General features: G+C 44.1%; 1 protein-coding gene across 1 annotated transcript; it reads left to right on the top strand.

The window, feature by feature from the left end:
• The first annotated feature begins 1,328 nt into the window (after positions 1 to 1,328).
• On the top strand, positions 1,329 to 11,679 carry LOC120948060 (zinc finger protein 14-like). The gene is made up of 3 exons (XM_049605224.1): positions 1,329 to 1,425; positions 1,513 to 3,854; positions 10,858 to 11,679. Exons 1-3 carry the CDS (start codon positions 1,415 to 1,417, stop codon positions 11,130 to 11,132), a joined length of 2,628 nt encoding a protein of 875 aa, XP_049461181.1. The 5' UTR covers positions 1,329 to 1,414; the 3' UTR covers positions 11,133 to 11,679.
• The last annotated feature ends 3,261 nt before the right edge of the window (positions 11,680 to 14,940 follow it).

Genomic DNA, 14,940 nt, shown 5'->3' on the forward strand with positions numbered 1-14,940 from the left:
GTCCGTCTTTGACACTTTGACAAGAGCCACCTTGTACCGATGTCATGCATTAAAAAGCTATAAAGTTCCACCAAGTTCAGTACCCTTTCTTAACAAGCCTTCAAGTTCCATCAGGAACCCTACGCATAGTGCTAATCAACCGCAAAGTTCCAAAGAGTACCATGTGCCTGTTAAAAAGCTCCATAGTTCCGTAAAGTACCGTCTATCTCTTAATCAGCCACAAAGTACGACATAGGAACGATTTTTCGTTAAGCAGCCCTAAATCAGCTATAAAGTACGAGCTGGCTATTTGGGAAATTTCGAATACACCACTAGACACTACAGAGCTGCACAAAAAACTGGTTGCCCACATGACTATCGCTGCAAATGTTCGCCGTACGTTTGAACAGCTGTCACATTTATGCGCACGGTTAAGCCGCCCGCCGGTCAATCCGCCCCCGGATAATCGACGTTCTACTGTAATTGAATGCTGAAGAATTGCGTGTTTCCAGTTTTAGCGCTCAATCACGAATGACATCTCTATTGGACAGTATTGCCTGAGATACTTTAATCCTAGGTGTGATCGCACAAACAAGATGTACATAAAGAAAAGGTGTATGTGTGAGGATGTCAAGGTGTATGTGTGAGGTATAAACAAATTCGAATTTTTAATTTCTACACTATCAATAATTACGGTAATGCTTCACAATGAATTACAATATGAAATATACAGGTTTGAAACGTAAAAAACTATTACGTGTACATAATACATGTGTATGCACTGTATGTGTTTTGGCACGGACGTTTGTTTTAATTTTTCAATGTTAAATTTGAAAGATTTTTATTTTATTATTGATGAGAATAACAGGTAAATTATGAGTTGAATCTTCCTCCTGCAGATGGATATGCATTTAAACTATGAAAATGCTTCATTTTCCAGATGAAAAAATAGGCCTATTTCCTTGCATTATGACAGGTTTAAAAGACATCGAACAGCTGACAGAGCCTATAGATAAAAGTGAGTTGATTTATCAGGTGGGCTTATCCAGTGCAATTTGACGTCTTAAAACGAAAATAGGAAGAAAACCTGGTTTGACAGTTAGATCCATAACAAACTGGGTGCTTTGATGATTGTTCAATACAGTTTTTTTTCTAATTCTATCTAACTGTGTGTCGATGTGAGGAAAAACACTTTAAGCCCACCTGATATATACACTCACTTTGCTATAGACAGAGTCGTGTTTGTTTGTCTCGTTCAATTGGTCGCAGAGCGCCGCTTTAACGGTTTTTAAATGACAGTTTTTAAATAATGGCGAACCCCCGAAAATCCTTTTCCTCCACCTGATATTTTTAATCCACCTTGATTGAGCCGTATAGTGTCAATTTATTCCGATCGCGTTATTACATTCATGTACCTTACTGTAAACAGGAAAAAATGTTGCTTCGGTAAATAATAATACATTATACTGTTTAAATTCACGTCTTCCAAATTATCTATTAATAAATCAATATATTTTTAAATTATTATTTCAGTCATATCATCCCATCGAATAACGATGTAGAAGAGATCTATATTGTTAAAAAAGATGATAATTTACAGGATTTTGACAACAAGCCTATAGATTCTGGAAGTAGCTCAGAATGTCTTTCAGCAGTATTTGTGAACGAAAATGTGGAAATCAAAGTTGATTCTGGAAATGCTCATTACAGCAATAATAGTGGTGCGGAACACAGTGACATCTTGAATCATACTAATGAATCAAAAGAGGAACCTACGGAAAGAGTAGAACAAAACGCACGGAACGTCGAATGGCGTGCAAATAATAAATATTATACTTCAGGAATACTAGGCGATAACACAGCCTCTCTAATAACGTGCGCTTTTCAAGGCAACTCAGAGCGTGTAAAAAAATATTCGTCGATGGAATATGATAGACAAGATCAAAGTGAAGATCAATCGGAGTATGTAGAATGTAAAACCTATCCGGCCCGAACCGAACATGATAGTGCAAATGATCATCAAAAATGTACATTTGAAACTGATATTAGCGAAGAGTACAATTCGACAGACTTAAAGAAGTTGTTGCAACAAAGTTTAAAACGGAAAAATGTCAGCAGACTACGGAAGGAAAGCTTGGAAATGAACAAAATGTCGAAGATGGCATGTTTAAACCGTAAAAATACAAACGGAAATGAAGAGACAGATGATATGAAAACGAACAATATAACGCAGTGTTATATTTGTAGAAAAAGATTCCGGTTTCGCATGGATTTGCGTCAACACCTCCAAAATGAGCATGCGAAAGACATTCCATTCAACTGTAATATATGTGTATCGGAAACGATTACTAATTTGCATCGTTTAAATATGCATCATCAGCAGCATGATCTAGCGTTAAACCGACGCTGCCTTTATTGTCCCGCCCGCTTTTCTTGTGGACAAGCTGTAAGCAGACATATGCGTAATTTACATGAGCAGAAATACGATATCGATGCCGATAAGGGTAGACGGTTTGTGTGTCGATACTGTGCAACAACATTTTCGAATCAAATTGATCTAGATAAACACGAAAAAAAACATCACGTACAAAAAATTAAAAAAAAAGAAAATCGTAAGATGATTTGTTACATATGTAACGACTTCATTGGAAAATCGCATCAAGACCTTAATAATCATCTCGTATTGCATTCCGATTCGCTGCCGTTTCAGTGCGGTAAGTGTGATGACAAAATGATTAGCTCGATAAGAGTGCTTCAAGACCATCTTCGTCAACATGCGGAAGGCTTAGCTATCAAATGCTTTTACTGTGAGAAGCGTTTTGTGGCGCTAGCGGACTGTCAGCACCATGAAGGACAGGTACATTCTCAAGGGAACCAGCAAGACGAACATCAAGAAGCTGAAACACAATCTGAAATACACAATACTAGGGTAATAGAAGGGCACAAACGATTTATATGTCCGATCTGTGATCGATCTTACACAATGCTTAGTACCCTACGGCGTCATCAGGCCATACATGAGCAGGAAAATCAATTAGAATGTAAATATTGTGGTGAAGTGCGCAAAAAATCTACCACACTGATAATGAATGAAAAAAGAAATCAAAAAGAGAATAGTGTGTATGGTTGTAATGTTTGTGGAAACCCACTAAAACAAACAGACGAATTTATTGATTACCATCTTACACACAATAGAGGTAAACCGTTTATTTGTGAGGTGTGTGGAAAATCCTTCCGAGCGCAACAGGTATTGCGCGAACATAAACTAAACTGTCTTGGTGCAGAAGCTAGTCAACCATGCTACTGTGTGCTCTGTGCGCAAACTTTCGATAATCTTTCTATTGCTCTGGAACACGTAAAGAATTCTCACGAATCGAACATAACGGATAAAAAGTGTCGTTATTGTGATTTGATATTTCGGGAGGCAGAATCGTTGGTTGAACATGAGTTTCGTCATACAATACATGGTATCATTACATGTAAGGTTTGCAATCGTATTTTTAAACATCACAAAAATCTCATTCGCCATATTAAAATGCATGCCGACCAACCTGTACCATATATGTGTGATTTGTGTGGAAAGACATTTACACAAAAAGGATCGCTGACGATACATCGTCGCATACATACTGGTGAACGTCCATTCTCATGCCAGCTATGCCAGAAAGGGTTTGTTGATAAGAAGGAAATGCGTCGACACTACACATCCCACTTTAATCCCCAAAGTAAATTATACATACCGAACGCTCATGCAATAGCAATCCCACCAGAAGCTGGTCCCACTGGTAAGAAGTACAAAACGTATAATTGCAAGATATGCAATCGGCAATTTACATCTAGTTCGAATCTCGCAAAGCATCTTACTACTCATACAGGTAAGTACCTAGAAATGTGCGGAATCGGCTCTGGAATTGATTCCGAACAGGGAATCGGTCGGCCCGAGTCGGCTCTGCAATCGATTCCGCGATCAGAATTGACTCCGGAATCGGAATTGACCTGGGAATCGCAATTTGCTCCGATAACGGAATCATAATTGACTCCAGAAATAGAATTAGTTCCGGAATGTGAATTAGTTCTTGAATTGAAAAAAGAAGTGTTAGAAGCTAAATCAGTCCGGGAATCGCCATGAGAATGGATCTTTTACAAGTATTTTTTTTTTAATTTTTTGCCGTTATCAAAACGCCAAACGCCTATTTTTATGGCGATGCCAAAACTGACTCCGTTTGGAAGCCGATTCTAATTTCCAGCCAACTCCGGAATCAATTATGGAGCCAATTTTGGAACCAATTTGGGATCCGATTCCGATTCCCGAGCCGAATCCGGAATCGATTCCGGAAACTGATCCCTGACCTACTATCCGGAATCGATTCAAGAAAACTGCGGAACTAGTCGGAATTGATTGTGTCAAAAACTTCATTTTCCCCATCACTAATGAATACAGATATTCCCCTATATACGCGGTATATGCGATTTCACTATCCCGCTTGGCAAAGCGATGCAAGAACTCATTGCCTTTCGCGCATTTTCTCATGCCTTCTTTTTCCCTCCTACGGCAAAATTGTCAAGCAGCTTGTCAAGCTACCCGTCCCTTGCTCCGCCTCATACCCCTCGCCTGAGCGTGCTGTCGAGGTTTGGATTAGACATGGGCAAAATGATTCTTTGTGACGATTCGAGCGAGCTGGCTCTTTTGCTAACTGCGAATCACGAGCGAGTTCTTCTCGTTTCTGTTCTTCTCGCTACGTATTTTGGATGGGCAGTGCGCTCGCGAGCTAGGCTGTTTTTTTCTGCATGGATTTTGGATAGGCAGTGCGCTCGCGAGCTAGGCAGTTTTTTTCTGCATGGATTTTAAGTATACAGGCCGGTCGCGAGCTACCCTGATCTACTCGCTACGTATTTTGTACAAGCAGTGCGCTTGCAAGCCAGGCTGTTTTTCTCTGTGTGTTTTGCACATACGAAGCGCTCGCGCTCTACGATGTTTTATACGTGTATTTTGAATAGGCAGTGTGGGTCGACGACAGTAGCTTGTTTATGTTTTTTTAAAATAAAACGTTAATTTGAGTTGCGGCTATTTACTTTCCGTATAAGACCAACAGTATTATAGATTTTGATTATTTTTTTTTCTCAAGGCAACTAGTTTTAAACGAGCTTTTTTATATTTTTGTATGCGAGCGGGCGAATCGTATTTTTCTGGAATGAAGAGAGTCGATCTCTTTCTCGCGTGTGGTCAATGCTCGCGAGCTGTTGTGGTGCTTAAAAAAACCGTTAACAAACATTGCGGAAATGAAATAGAATTTTCACAAATCAAACCAAAACAGCGCAATGAGTTCAATCGCTGCAATGTAAAAATAACTAACGAATCGCTAGCTCACGCTGGAGGGTTTGCTGTGCAACGCGCAGAACCCTATTTCGAAGTAGCGCACGCAACACAGGTGGCCATGGCCGTGCATAGGAAAGCTTAAACCTAATTGCATTAAGCATAACTTTATGTGACACTATGCTTTTCCTTTCGTATGTCGTAGATTACATAGATAGGCTGAGCCGTCTGCGCAAGGGTGTGAGTGTGCGTGTGTGTGCAACACTGTCGCCAAATGTGTATTCTTCCGGAATGTTATGATCCATCGGTCAAAGAAAGGAAGGTGTTCATGACGGTGTTTTTTTATTGTGGAGCTGCATCCTTCCCCCTGCCTGCAGCGTATGCATCGAGCAGGATACAGTGTGGCAGTATGCAAGTTGCCCGCTGGATAGGAGCGGGCCAGCGACCGCCATCATTCCGCACATCTTAACAGCATGCCCGTCGTGGGTTCTAACCGCGTATGAACCGTCTGCCGTAGCAAGGGCTGACTATTCGGCTACCTGGTACTCAAGTCCTGAAAAGACCGGCATGATCGCGTCGGCCATTACGCAAATAACAATAATAACAAGAAAAGAACTTTGGATTGCCATCCGTACCGGGAAAGAGTTTTTCTTGACTTTGTTGCTCTCGGATCTACCGTACTGACATGACGTACTGACATGATCTACCGTCAAGACATGATATAGTGGACGGTCACTTTCCCCGGGCTGTGTGTGTGTGTGTTTTTTTGTTTTACAAGGAGGGGGAATCTTCGAAAGACTCCCGTTGTCGCACGGGTGTTGACATGGGATTCTTATCCAGTATACTCCCTCCTTGGGCCATATACCCTTCGCTATGGGTTCACCTTTCGGTATGGTTCTTGGGGAAGGGCTTATGCATTAGCATTTCATCCTAGCTATTGCACGATGAATCAAAGTTCGCGAGACTGATTGACAGGTATCACGCAAACACAAAAATTGGTCATGACGACGACGCGAAATACTAGGCACTAAACGACACTTTAATATACAAATATACAAATAAAACAGCCTTGGCCGGAAAGAACCTGGGTGACAAAGTAGTCCACATCACCATGTTTTCTTTCTAGCCATGCTGCAACGTCGGGGATCAGTAAATAGGTTCATCTTCCGTTCAACGAGCTACTCCACTCGTTCTGCCTTTGCCTCATCGATGCTTCCCTTGAGGCTTTCTTTGCAGTCTCGGTGAAAGTTTCCCCCGCACGCGATTTCCGGAAGTTCTTCGAGTCCTCCTCGCTTCGCACGAAATGGTACGGTACGCGCTAGTAACACGCATGGCCAGCTTTATGTGCACCTTATTCAGGGTGTTCTGGTGTTGCTTTTCCTTTAGTATATGGGCCCAAACCGGCGCTCCGTACCTCAACACCGAGATGGCGCAGTTAGATACTGCTATTCGGTCCGCCAATGTTTGGAGTGAATGCCGCTAGTGCATTTACTGCTTTCGTGGCCTTTTTGCAGGCTTTCTCAAGGTAGCTCTTAAATTTAAGTCGGTCATCAATGACAACCCCAAGATACTTTAGCGATCTGGTGGACTCGACTTGTATAGTTCCTGCCATTATCGATGCTTTTTGGTACACCTTGTGACTGATAGACACAGCTGAGACAGTGAGAGCGATGTCGTCTGCAAAATCAGTGATTTCGACTCCACGAGGGACGGCGAGGGTCAGTACTCCATCATACATGACGTTCCACAGGGTGGGACTAAGCACTGATCCCTGGGGTACGCCTGCGGTGATGGCAGCACGCGACCGTCAAGATAATTCCTCAACAGCCTGCACAAATGCGGGGAAATCTTCATGCGCTCTACCGCTACCGCAATTGCCTCCCAACTAGCACTGTTGAAGGCATTCTTCACGTCAATGGTGATGAGCGCACAGTATCGAGCTCCACATCGCTTCCGTTGAAACGCCGCATTACCTTTCTCCAGTACCGCCAGTATCGCGTCTACCGTAGATCGTTTTGTCCGGGAGCCAAATTGACGATCAGACAGACCGTGCGGTCCCTCAGTGTATTTTGTTAGGCGGTCCAAAATCACCATCTCTTGCATTTTAGCCAGGTTATCCACAAGTCCCAAGGGCCTCAAAGCTGACGGGTGGCCTGGCGGCTTACCTGGCTTCGGTATCAAGACTATTTTCTGTCTTTTCCACATTGACGGAAACTGGCCGGTAGTCAAGGTGTTCATTAGAACGTTTTTGAACACATCAGGGTAAGCCAACATAGCCGCCTTGATCGCCTTATTGGGGATGCCATCAATCCCAGGAGCTTTGTCACATTTTAAACAATTAGCCAGGTTAATAATCTCCTGTCTCGTTATAGGCACAGGGTCAGTCTCTGGCTTGTTGATCGTAGGACTGAGGTTCGGTGGTGCATGTGTTGGAAACAGGGTTTCATTAATGCTCTTCAGCTTTACAGGACACTGTTCTACAGATCTAAAGACTTTACCTTGTTCATGAGTGTATTGAAGACAAGTCCCCAGGGCTTCCGAGCGGTTCCGTCGTATAGCTCGAGTAAGTGTTGCCTTTTACTGGCTTTAATTGCTCTTTTAAGCTTTGACCCAGCCGCAATGTATACGATCCTGAGTTGCTGTTTGATTTTAGGTCATCTTGCTCGCTGCATTTTGCGCCATGCTGCTACGCATTCAGCCCGTTGTCTTTTAATCGACGCGTTCCACCAATACACGGGTGGTCGTCGTCCGTTAGGAAGTTTCCTTCTTGGCATTGCGCCATCACAGGCTTTGGTTAGGGTTATCACGATTTGAGAGGCGCTTACGGCTTCACCGAAATCTCCGAAAGCTAAAATTGAATCGAAACGGAACTCCTGACCCATGCACTGATGATGATGTTAGCGTATCACTTGGTTGATGGCGTATCTGACAACATTATGGTCACTGAGAGTGAGTGCATCACTAACTCGCCAGTTTAATCTCTCCGAGAGGGTGGGACTGCAGAACGTAATATCAATGATTAATGTCCTTTCGTTTCTGCTGAACGTGGGGGTTGTGCCGGTGTTTCCCAGCTTGGAGGAGCATAGCAGCTGCAGAAAAACATTCCATTTACTTCAGCTATGCAGAAACCCTCGAAGGTGTTAGATATTGGGTACTTGTTGTATTGGGTACCTGCCTGTCACCCATATTGCAGCGTTCTTGGTCTTATCTGCCACCCAGTGTGTGTGTGTGTGTGTGTGTGTGTGTGTGTGTGTGTGTGTGTGTGTGTGTGTGTGTGTGTGTGCGTGTGTGTGTGTGTGTGTGTGTGTGTGTGTGTGTGTGTGTGTGTGTGTGTGTGTGTGTGTGTGTGTGTGTGTGTGTGTGTGTGTGTGTGTGTGTGTGTGTGTGTGTGTGTGTGTGTGTGTGTGTGTGTGTGTGTGTGTGTGTGTGTGTGTGTGTGTGTGTGTGTGTGTGTGTGTGTGTGTGTGTGTGTGTGTGTGTGTGTGTGTGTGTGTGTGTGTGTGTGTGTGTGTGTGTGTGTGTGTGTGTGTGTGTGTGTGTGTGTTTGTGTGTGTGTGTGTGTGTGTGTGTGTGTGTGTGTGTGTGTGTGTGTGTGTGTGTGTGTGTGTGTGTGTGTGTGTGTGTGTGTGTGTGTGTGTGTGTGTGTGTGTGTTTGTGTGTGTGTGTGTGTGTGTGTGTGAGTGGTGAAGAAAGAATCGTATGCCATCGGCTCTGCATTCGGGCGTGGGCAGGACTGTTGGCGCCGTCTGTACTCGGGTAAGGCGTCTTCCATCAACTATGTAACGCTGTTAGGGGAGAGGGCGAGGGGGTGTTGTCAAACGATACGATTTGCTACATAGAGGAGAGGGGGAGTTTAATTGTTGCTACGCAACGCAAAATAAAATGTTTCATTTTTTTGGAATGCCGGTCTTAAAACTATCTCGCAATTTTTTATGTACTACGTAACCAAATAGTCCGTCATTTGGTCCGTCGAATGCTCCGCATTTTATCGCACGTTATTATCGATTCGCAAGTGACGATACGCGATTGGAAGCAACGGGGAACGAGAATCTACTAAAACGTCGTAAACAGGTGTTATTCCAATCCAACTCCTTACATACCCAATTCGTTTCAAATAAATTGGAGATGGAGATGTTGCTCTCAGCCGTTTTTTCGTCAGAGTTGATCATTGGTCGTAATTTTATAAGTACATCGAAAATGCAGCCGAAACTCTAGCAAACATAACCGATTTTGTTTTTATATGCGTAGCATATTAAACATCACATGTTATGTAAAGGGGCGGTCTCGTGGTACAGTCGTCTGCTCCTACGACTCAATAACATGCCCGTCATGGGCAAACCTATAATGGACCGTCTCCGTAGACCGTAGAATGGACGGATTGATTATCCGGATGTGTGGTAATGAATTAAGTCTCGAATGTCTTAATAGGCCGGTATGTCCGCGTATGACGTTACGCCAAATAGAAGAAGAAGAAGATGTGATGTGGAATAGAATGATCAATTTGATGACGATACGATATCCTAAGCCAAAGAAACATTTCTGGAAAGATAGACATATTTATGCAGGACCAGGAAGATGGCTGGATGAAAAACGGTTCTGATGGTGATGCAAGTACATTGCTAACCGTGCTGTTGGTCCGATTATCAGAATCTTTTTGAATGTCCGGATAGGCGGTCGTAGAAATACTTTGAGACAATTTTCAAAATTCCAGAAAAATGTTTTCAGTAAACCAACAAGAAGATGCAGCTTTGATAATAATTTCATGCAATAATAATTCGACGAGCAGATCATAAGAAATTCTTTAGAATCCGTGAAACAGCAATCTCCCATACAAAGTGTATGGTCCTACCCGGCTAGGCGGTCGTAGAACAACGTGTATTTTTTTGGTCATAGACACTACGGTTAAACAAATGTCAAAGCTAATTAAGCAAATTCGCCAGAGCCGATCTCATGATAGAGTTGTCAACTCGCACGACTTATCAACATGCCCGTCATGGGTACAAGCCGCAAATATACCGTGCCGCCAAACGTAGGACTGACTATCCTGCTATGGGGGGTAATCCAAAAGTCACTGAAAGCCAGCCCCACAAGTGGTACAGGCAGGCCTTAACGGTTGTTGAGCCAAAATTAAACAAGCATTAAACAAAGGTGGTATGCAAAGATCAGCTAATCACATGAATGAACATTGATACAGGGTTTCTATGATTCGAAATTGTATAATGGAAAAATGGAGCTTCACTTGCAAAATTCCTTTATTCAGTTGCAACACTTCGTTGTAAGATTGCAAACATCCGCATAATGCTCGCACGATTCCACTAGCGGTTTGAAACATTCCTATTCTCGTTAACTAATCCATCATATGAATCGAAACCCTAAGGAATACTTGGTTAAGTTCACTTTTGAATTTGTCAACAATTTTTGGATGTGGTCTTTGTTATATGATGTGGTCTTGTTGTACCTTAAATTCAACGAATCATAAATTCATGTACGGAGTTTAAAATATAAGCTTATATGATGTTGAGTATGTAATCAATTGATTAAGTTTGTTTCTAATTATTTTTCAGGGGAAAAAAAATATGTTTGCGAATTCTGCGATAAAAGATTTAGTCAGGGTGGCCAATTGACTGTTCATAGGCGTATACACACTGGAGAGCGTCCGTTTACATGTGAAAATTGTGGTGACAGATTTTTGGATGGAAGCAGTTATAAACGCCATAAAACACATTACTTATGCCGAAACATTTCATCCAAATCATCGAGTGTACCTATTGCCACGGAAAATTCTCCAGCATTAACTAAATTTTCAATTACTATGCCTAAAGATGAAGGTACACCGTAACTACAGTGACGAAGGCCTATGCAGTCACAAACCCAACGTGATATTCACCGAGAGTGCAAGTGTCCTTCAAGCACTTGAATCTAGAACTACCCGCAACCCGAACATCCAACAACTCTGCAATATATCGAATTCACCTCAAGTCACATTCTGCTGGAGTCCTGGTCACACTGGTATTCAGGGAAACGAAATAGCAGACTGACTAACCAACGCAGGGCGTAATAACCCGGCCTGCTGCCATAACACTTCCACGCCGAGACTTAATTTGCCTTAGTAAAATCATCATCGCCGAAAGTTGGTTATTGGGTTAGCAGTGGTCGCTCTTTCCTGAGAACTATCAAGACCTCAACTCCACCACAGAGAGACCACACCAAGACTAGAGAATTCCATCACGACTTCGTTTTGGACAAATCCGACAATCCACTATGCAGTTTCAACTTTTGGACCACAGCATCTACTCCATCCTCTCACCAGACAGCGATTGCCAGCGTAAACGTTTAAAATTCATTCGTATTACTAATCTTTATAAATAAATCTAACCAAAACCACATGTGTAACAGAATTTTTTTAATAAAATTAACAGATAACTTTTAAACTTTAAGTAAACTGAGACTACCGGTTATAAGTTAATTGCAAGCCACTAAGAATGTTAGATTTAACCTTTAGGGGCGCCACAAATGTGGTCCCTATTTTTTTAAAGAAATGATACGCAACACGCTTTGCGAACTACGTTTACGTTTCACTAGAATTCGGTTTATTCGTTTTTTTACTAAGCCGCGGAACGGTGAGTTCGGGAGAGACGCGAAAATTGCTGTTGCTCGATCGAGAGTTGCCGGAGAAGAGAGTGTATTGGTTAAGCCGGGCGGATATGCGCGTGTCGGTGTTGAAACGTTTAGGACGCGAGAGAACGTGTATGGAGCAAGCCACCGTTTTTATAGCTGCGGTGAAGCATGCTACCACTGTTTGTCCTGCTCTAGCTTTGTGTGCAGTCCCTGCCTAACTAGCCCGTTTAACATTTTGGTCGGTAGTTCTACGTGTGCGCACCAGATGGCGCTCTGGTCGCTACAGGATTCCCCTCCTAGAGCGGTGTTACTGCTAACACCGGTCGATATGATCGATTCCATATGTCGTTGGATAGGTGGTGGTGGGGTGCAGCTGGCGGTTGGTGCAGCTGGCGGTCGATGCTGCTGGCGGTCGACGTAGCTGCAGGTAGCGACGGTGCATGCGAAATCGATTAAGTGCACTTTCGGGCTTTCGGCGTTCAGGTCGGTGTCGACGGCGGGGACATCGAAGTCGTGTTTTGCCGGCTCGTCAACGGTTGTTCGGGCGATGGCAGTTGGGACATCGGAGTTATGTGCGCGTCCGGTCATTGGCGGGCGATCGAGTGACGGTGTCACGAGGCCGATATGGTCGTGGTCGTTCGTTGTTTGGGTTGGTTTCAGGCGGTTAACGGAGATTAGCCTAGCTGTCCGTTACAAAGATCTGAAACGACTTCGAAAATTCGTGTAAGTGCTTGGTATGAAGCGTGATACGTCGAATGATATGTTGCTATGGGCGAACAACTGTTCCAATCGGTCAAAGTGCCAGACGGTGTCCTGTAGGAACGTTGAAACAAGTGTCGATACGATTCGGTTTGATATCGTTCGGGTCAGCAGGTAAGCAGATTGGTGCTCGTCGGTAGCGGTTACCCTGGCTGAGCGGAAAAGTATCCGGTGATGTCTGGGCAAGTGAATGATAAAAGCAGACGAATCCTGGTCCCCCTTGCGGTCCTGCCTTACGAATCGTAGAGTCATCGGTTTGGCGTAGGATTTCGCTTTAGGGGTTGAGTTGCGGTCGATGTTGGGATTTTGCTTCGAGGTCGGCATACGTAGCGTGTAGCATTTTCGGTTGGGCCGCTGTGCGGCAGATTCGGTATCGATTCGATAAATCGCTTAGGTGTCGGCATCGGTAGCGACGAAGAAACGTGGCAAGGCGATTATTTTCCGTTGATACTAATCGTCGAGAGTTTTCGATGGTTCGTGGTGAGGAAGTCGATTGCGTACTGCCTCGTTGCGGTCCATGGTGGCACGAGCAAAGAGACCGGCAGTTAATGCCTCCTGACCGAATAGGTAGTGGTCGGTAGGTTGTTCGAAAGCTAATAGAAAGCTTGGGTGCCTGGCGCGGACTAAAAGGTAGTCGTCTTCGGCGGTCCGGATGCGAGGTCGGTTATCGGTCGGTTGCGATGTACCGCATGGTCGGCGGTCGGCGGCGGTTTCCCATTGACGTTGGGGTAGCACATCATTTTTTATCGCTGCAGAATGTTCGCAGTTAGTCGTAAAAGGTTGGATCTTACCTTAATAGCACGATGATGATGACGTATGATCGTTGTTGTGGTGACGGCGTGCGTAGTGGCGTCTGTCGTGATTTTCGCTCATTTTTACAATTTTATTTTTTCGTTTGCACTTGCCGATCTTTCCTCTACGCAATTAATCACAAGACTGCCTGAACTCTTCCTGTCAGATTCCGCATGCCGCGTTTTTTTGTTTTCGCTCGCTTCTCTCTCGGTCTCTTTCCTTTTGTTTGGTCTCTCTCTCTCTCTCTCTCTCTCTCTCTCTCTCTCTCTCCGTCTTTCGCCTTATTTCAAATCTCTATGCGCTGCCCGTTAGGTAATACAGTTTCCTCCCGTCTCCTATTTTCTGACCTTTCCGCGACGCTTGGATATTTAATTCCTGCTATACGCCTCTCAACTCCTACATCTTTCCCCTTTCTTACTCTTCAAGTGTTTGCTTAAAAACTATGTTTTTAAAAATAGTGAATGGTATCTTAAGGAATTTATGTAAATAGTAAAAATATCACTTTTGACGTTATACGCAATTTAATTCTAGAAATAAACGATCTCCTAACCTATGTGATGTTGTACATAACTGAATCCTTGAATCTATCTGGTATCCGCACGAGCCTTTTTGGTCTGTCTAGTTCTCTAACCTCCTTATCTGTATCTTTTATTGGCATAGAAGGCGTAAGCGATTGTTCTTCCTCCGAGTCACGTTGAGAGTAGTGCCTGAATCGATCTACCTTCAGCTTAACGTCGTTAACTGTTAGATGATGGAATGCAGCCAGCTGCTCGCGTGCTCTCTCTGCAGTAAGCCGCTCTTACTGCAGTTGACGAGCCGTGAGCGCCTGAGAGCGATCGGTCGGGGTGGATCGTTCGGCTGCTGCGCGAAGAGCAGAGGACACATCGCATCGGGGCAGCGCGGCGTACACAAGTTAGCAATAAAGCATCCGTTAAGTTTATAACTGTATTTATGTTCGTGTGTGTATTGTCCATTCTCGCATATATCACCTAACGGACGTAAAAGTGGCGACGAGGATAAAGTTTTATAATATACCGCTAGTTTGCGTGTTTATAACCCAATTTTAAGGTGTGCATTTTATCTCGTGTGTCAATCGGGACCTTTTAACGTGTTCGTTTATTCGTATTGTGTGATCGCGTATCGTATGTGCGTGTGTTAAAATACCTTCACCGCGTCGGAAACGTCGAAGGATGGAGACGGACGAAATGAACTCTGGTGAGCTTTTTGGAGATGCCGATCAACGACGATTGTCGCAAGGCCGTGTTCCCGTTCCTGTCCAAGCCGCGCATCCAAGCGGCCTGCTGCAAGGAGTTTTCTCGACCCAGGAGCAGTATAGTGGACGCCGGGAAGGAACTGCATTCGCGCCGCCGCCATCGCTGCCAGGTCCAGCGCCATCGTTTTTCACTCCAGCGCCATCGCAAGCGCCCGCGCCATCGCAGGCGCCCGCGCCATCGCAGGCGCCCGCGCCATCGCAGGCG

This window comes from Anopheles coluzzii, chromosome 2 (assembly GCF_943734685.1).
Source record: "Anopheles coluzzii chromosome 2, AcolN3, whole genome shotgun sequence".
NCBI lineage: Eukaryota > Metazoa > Arthropoda > Insecta > Diptera > Culicidae > Anopheles > Anopheles coluzzii.

Coding starts and splice junctions, on each gene's coding strand:
- LOC120948060 (XM_049605224.1), top strand. Junction 3,855..10,857: donor GCATCTTACTACTCATACAG/GTAAGTACCTAG, acceptor ATTATTTTTCAG/GGGAAAAAAAATATGTTTGC.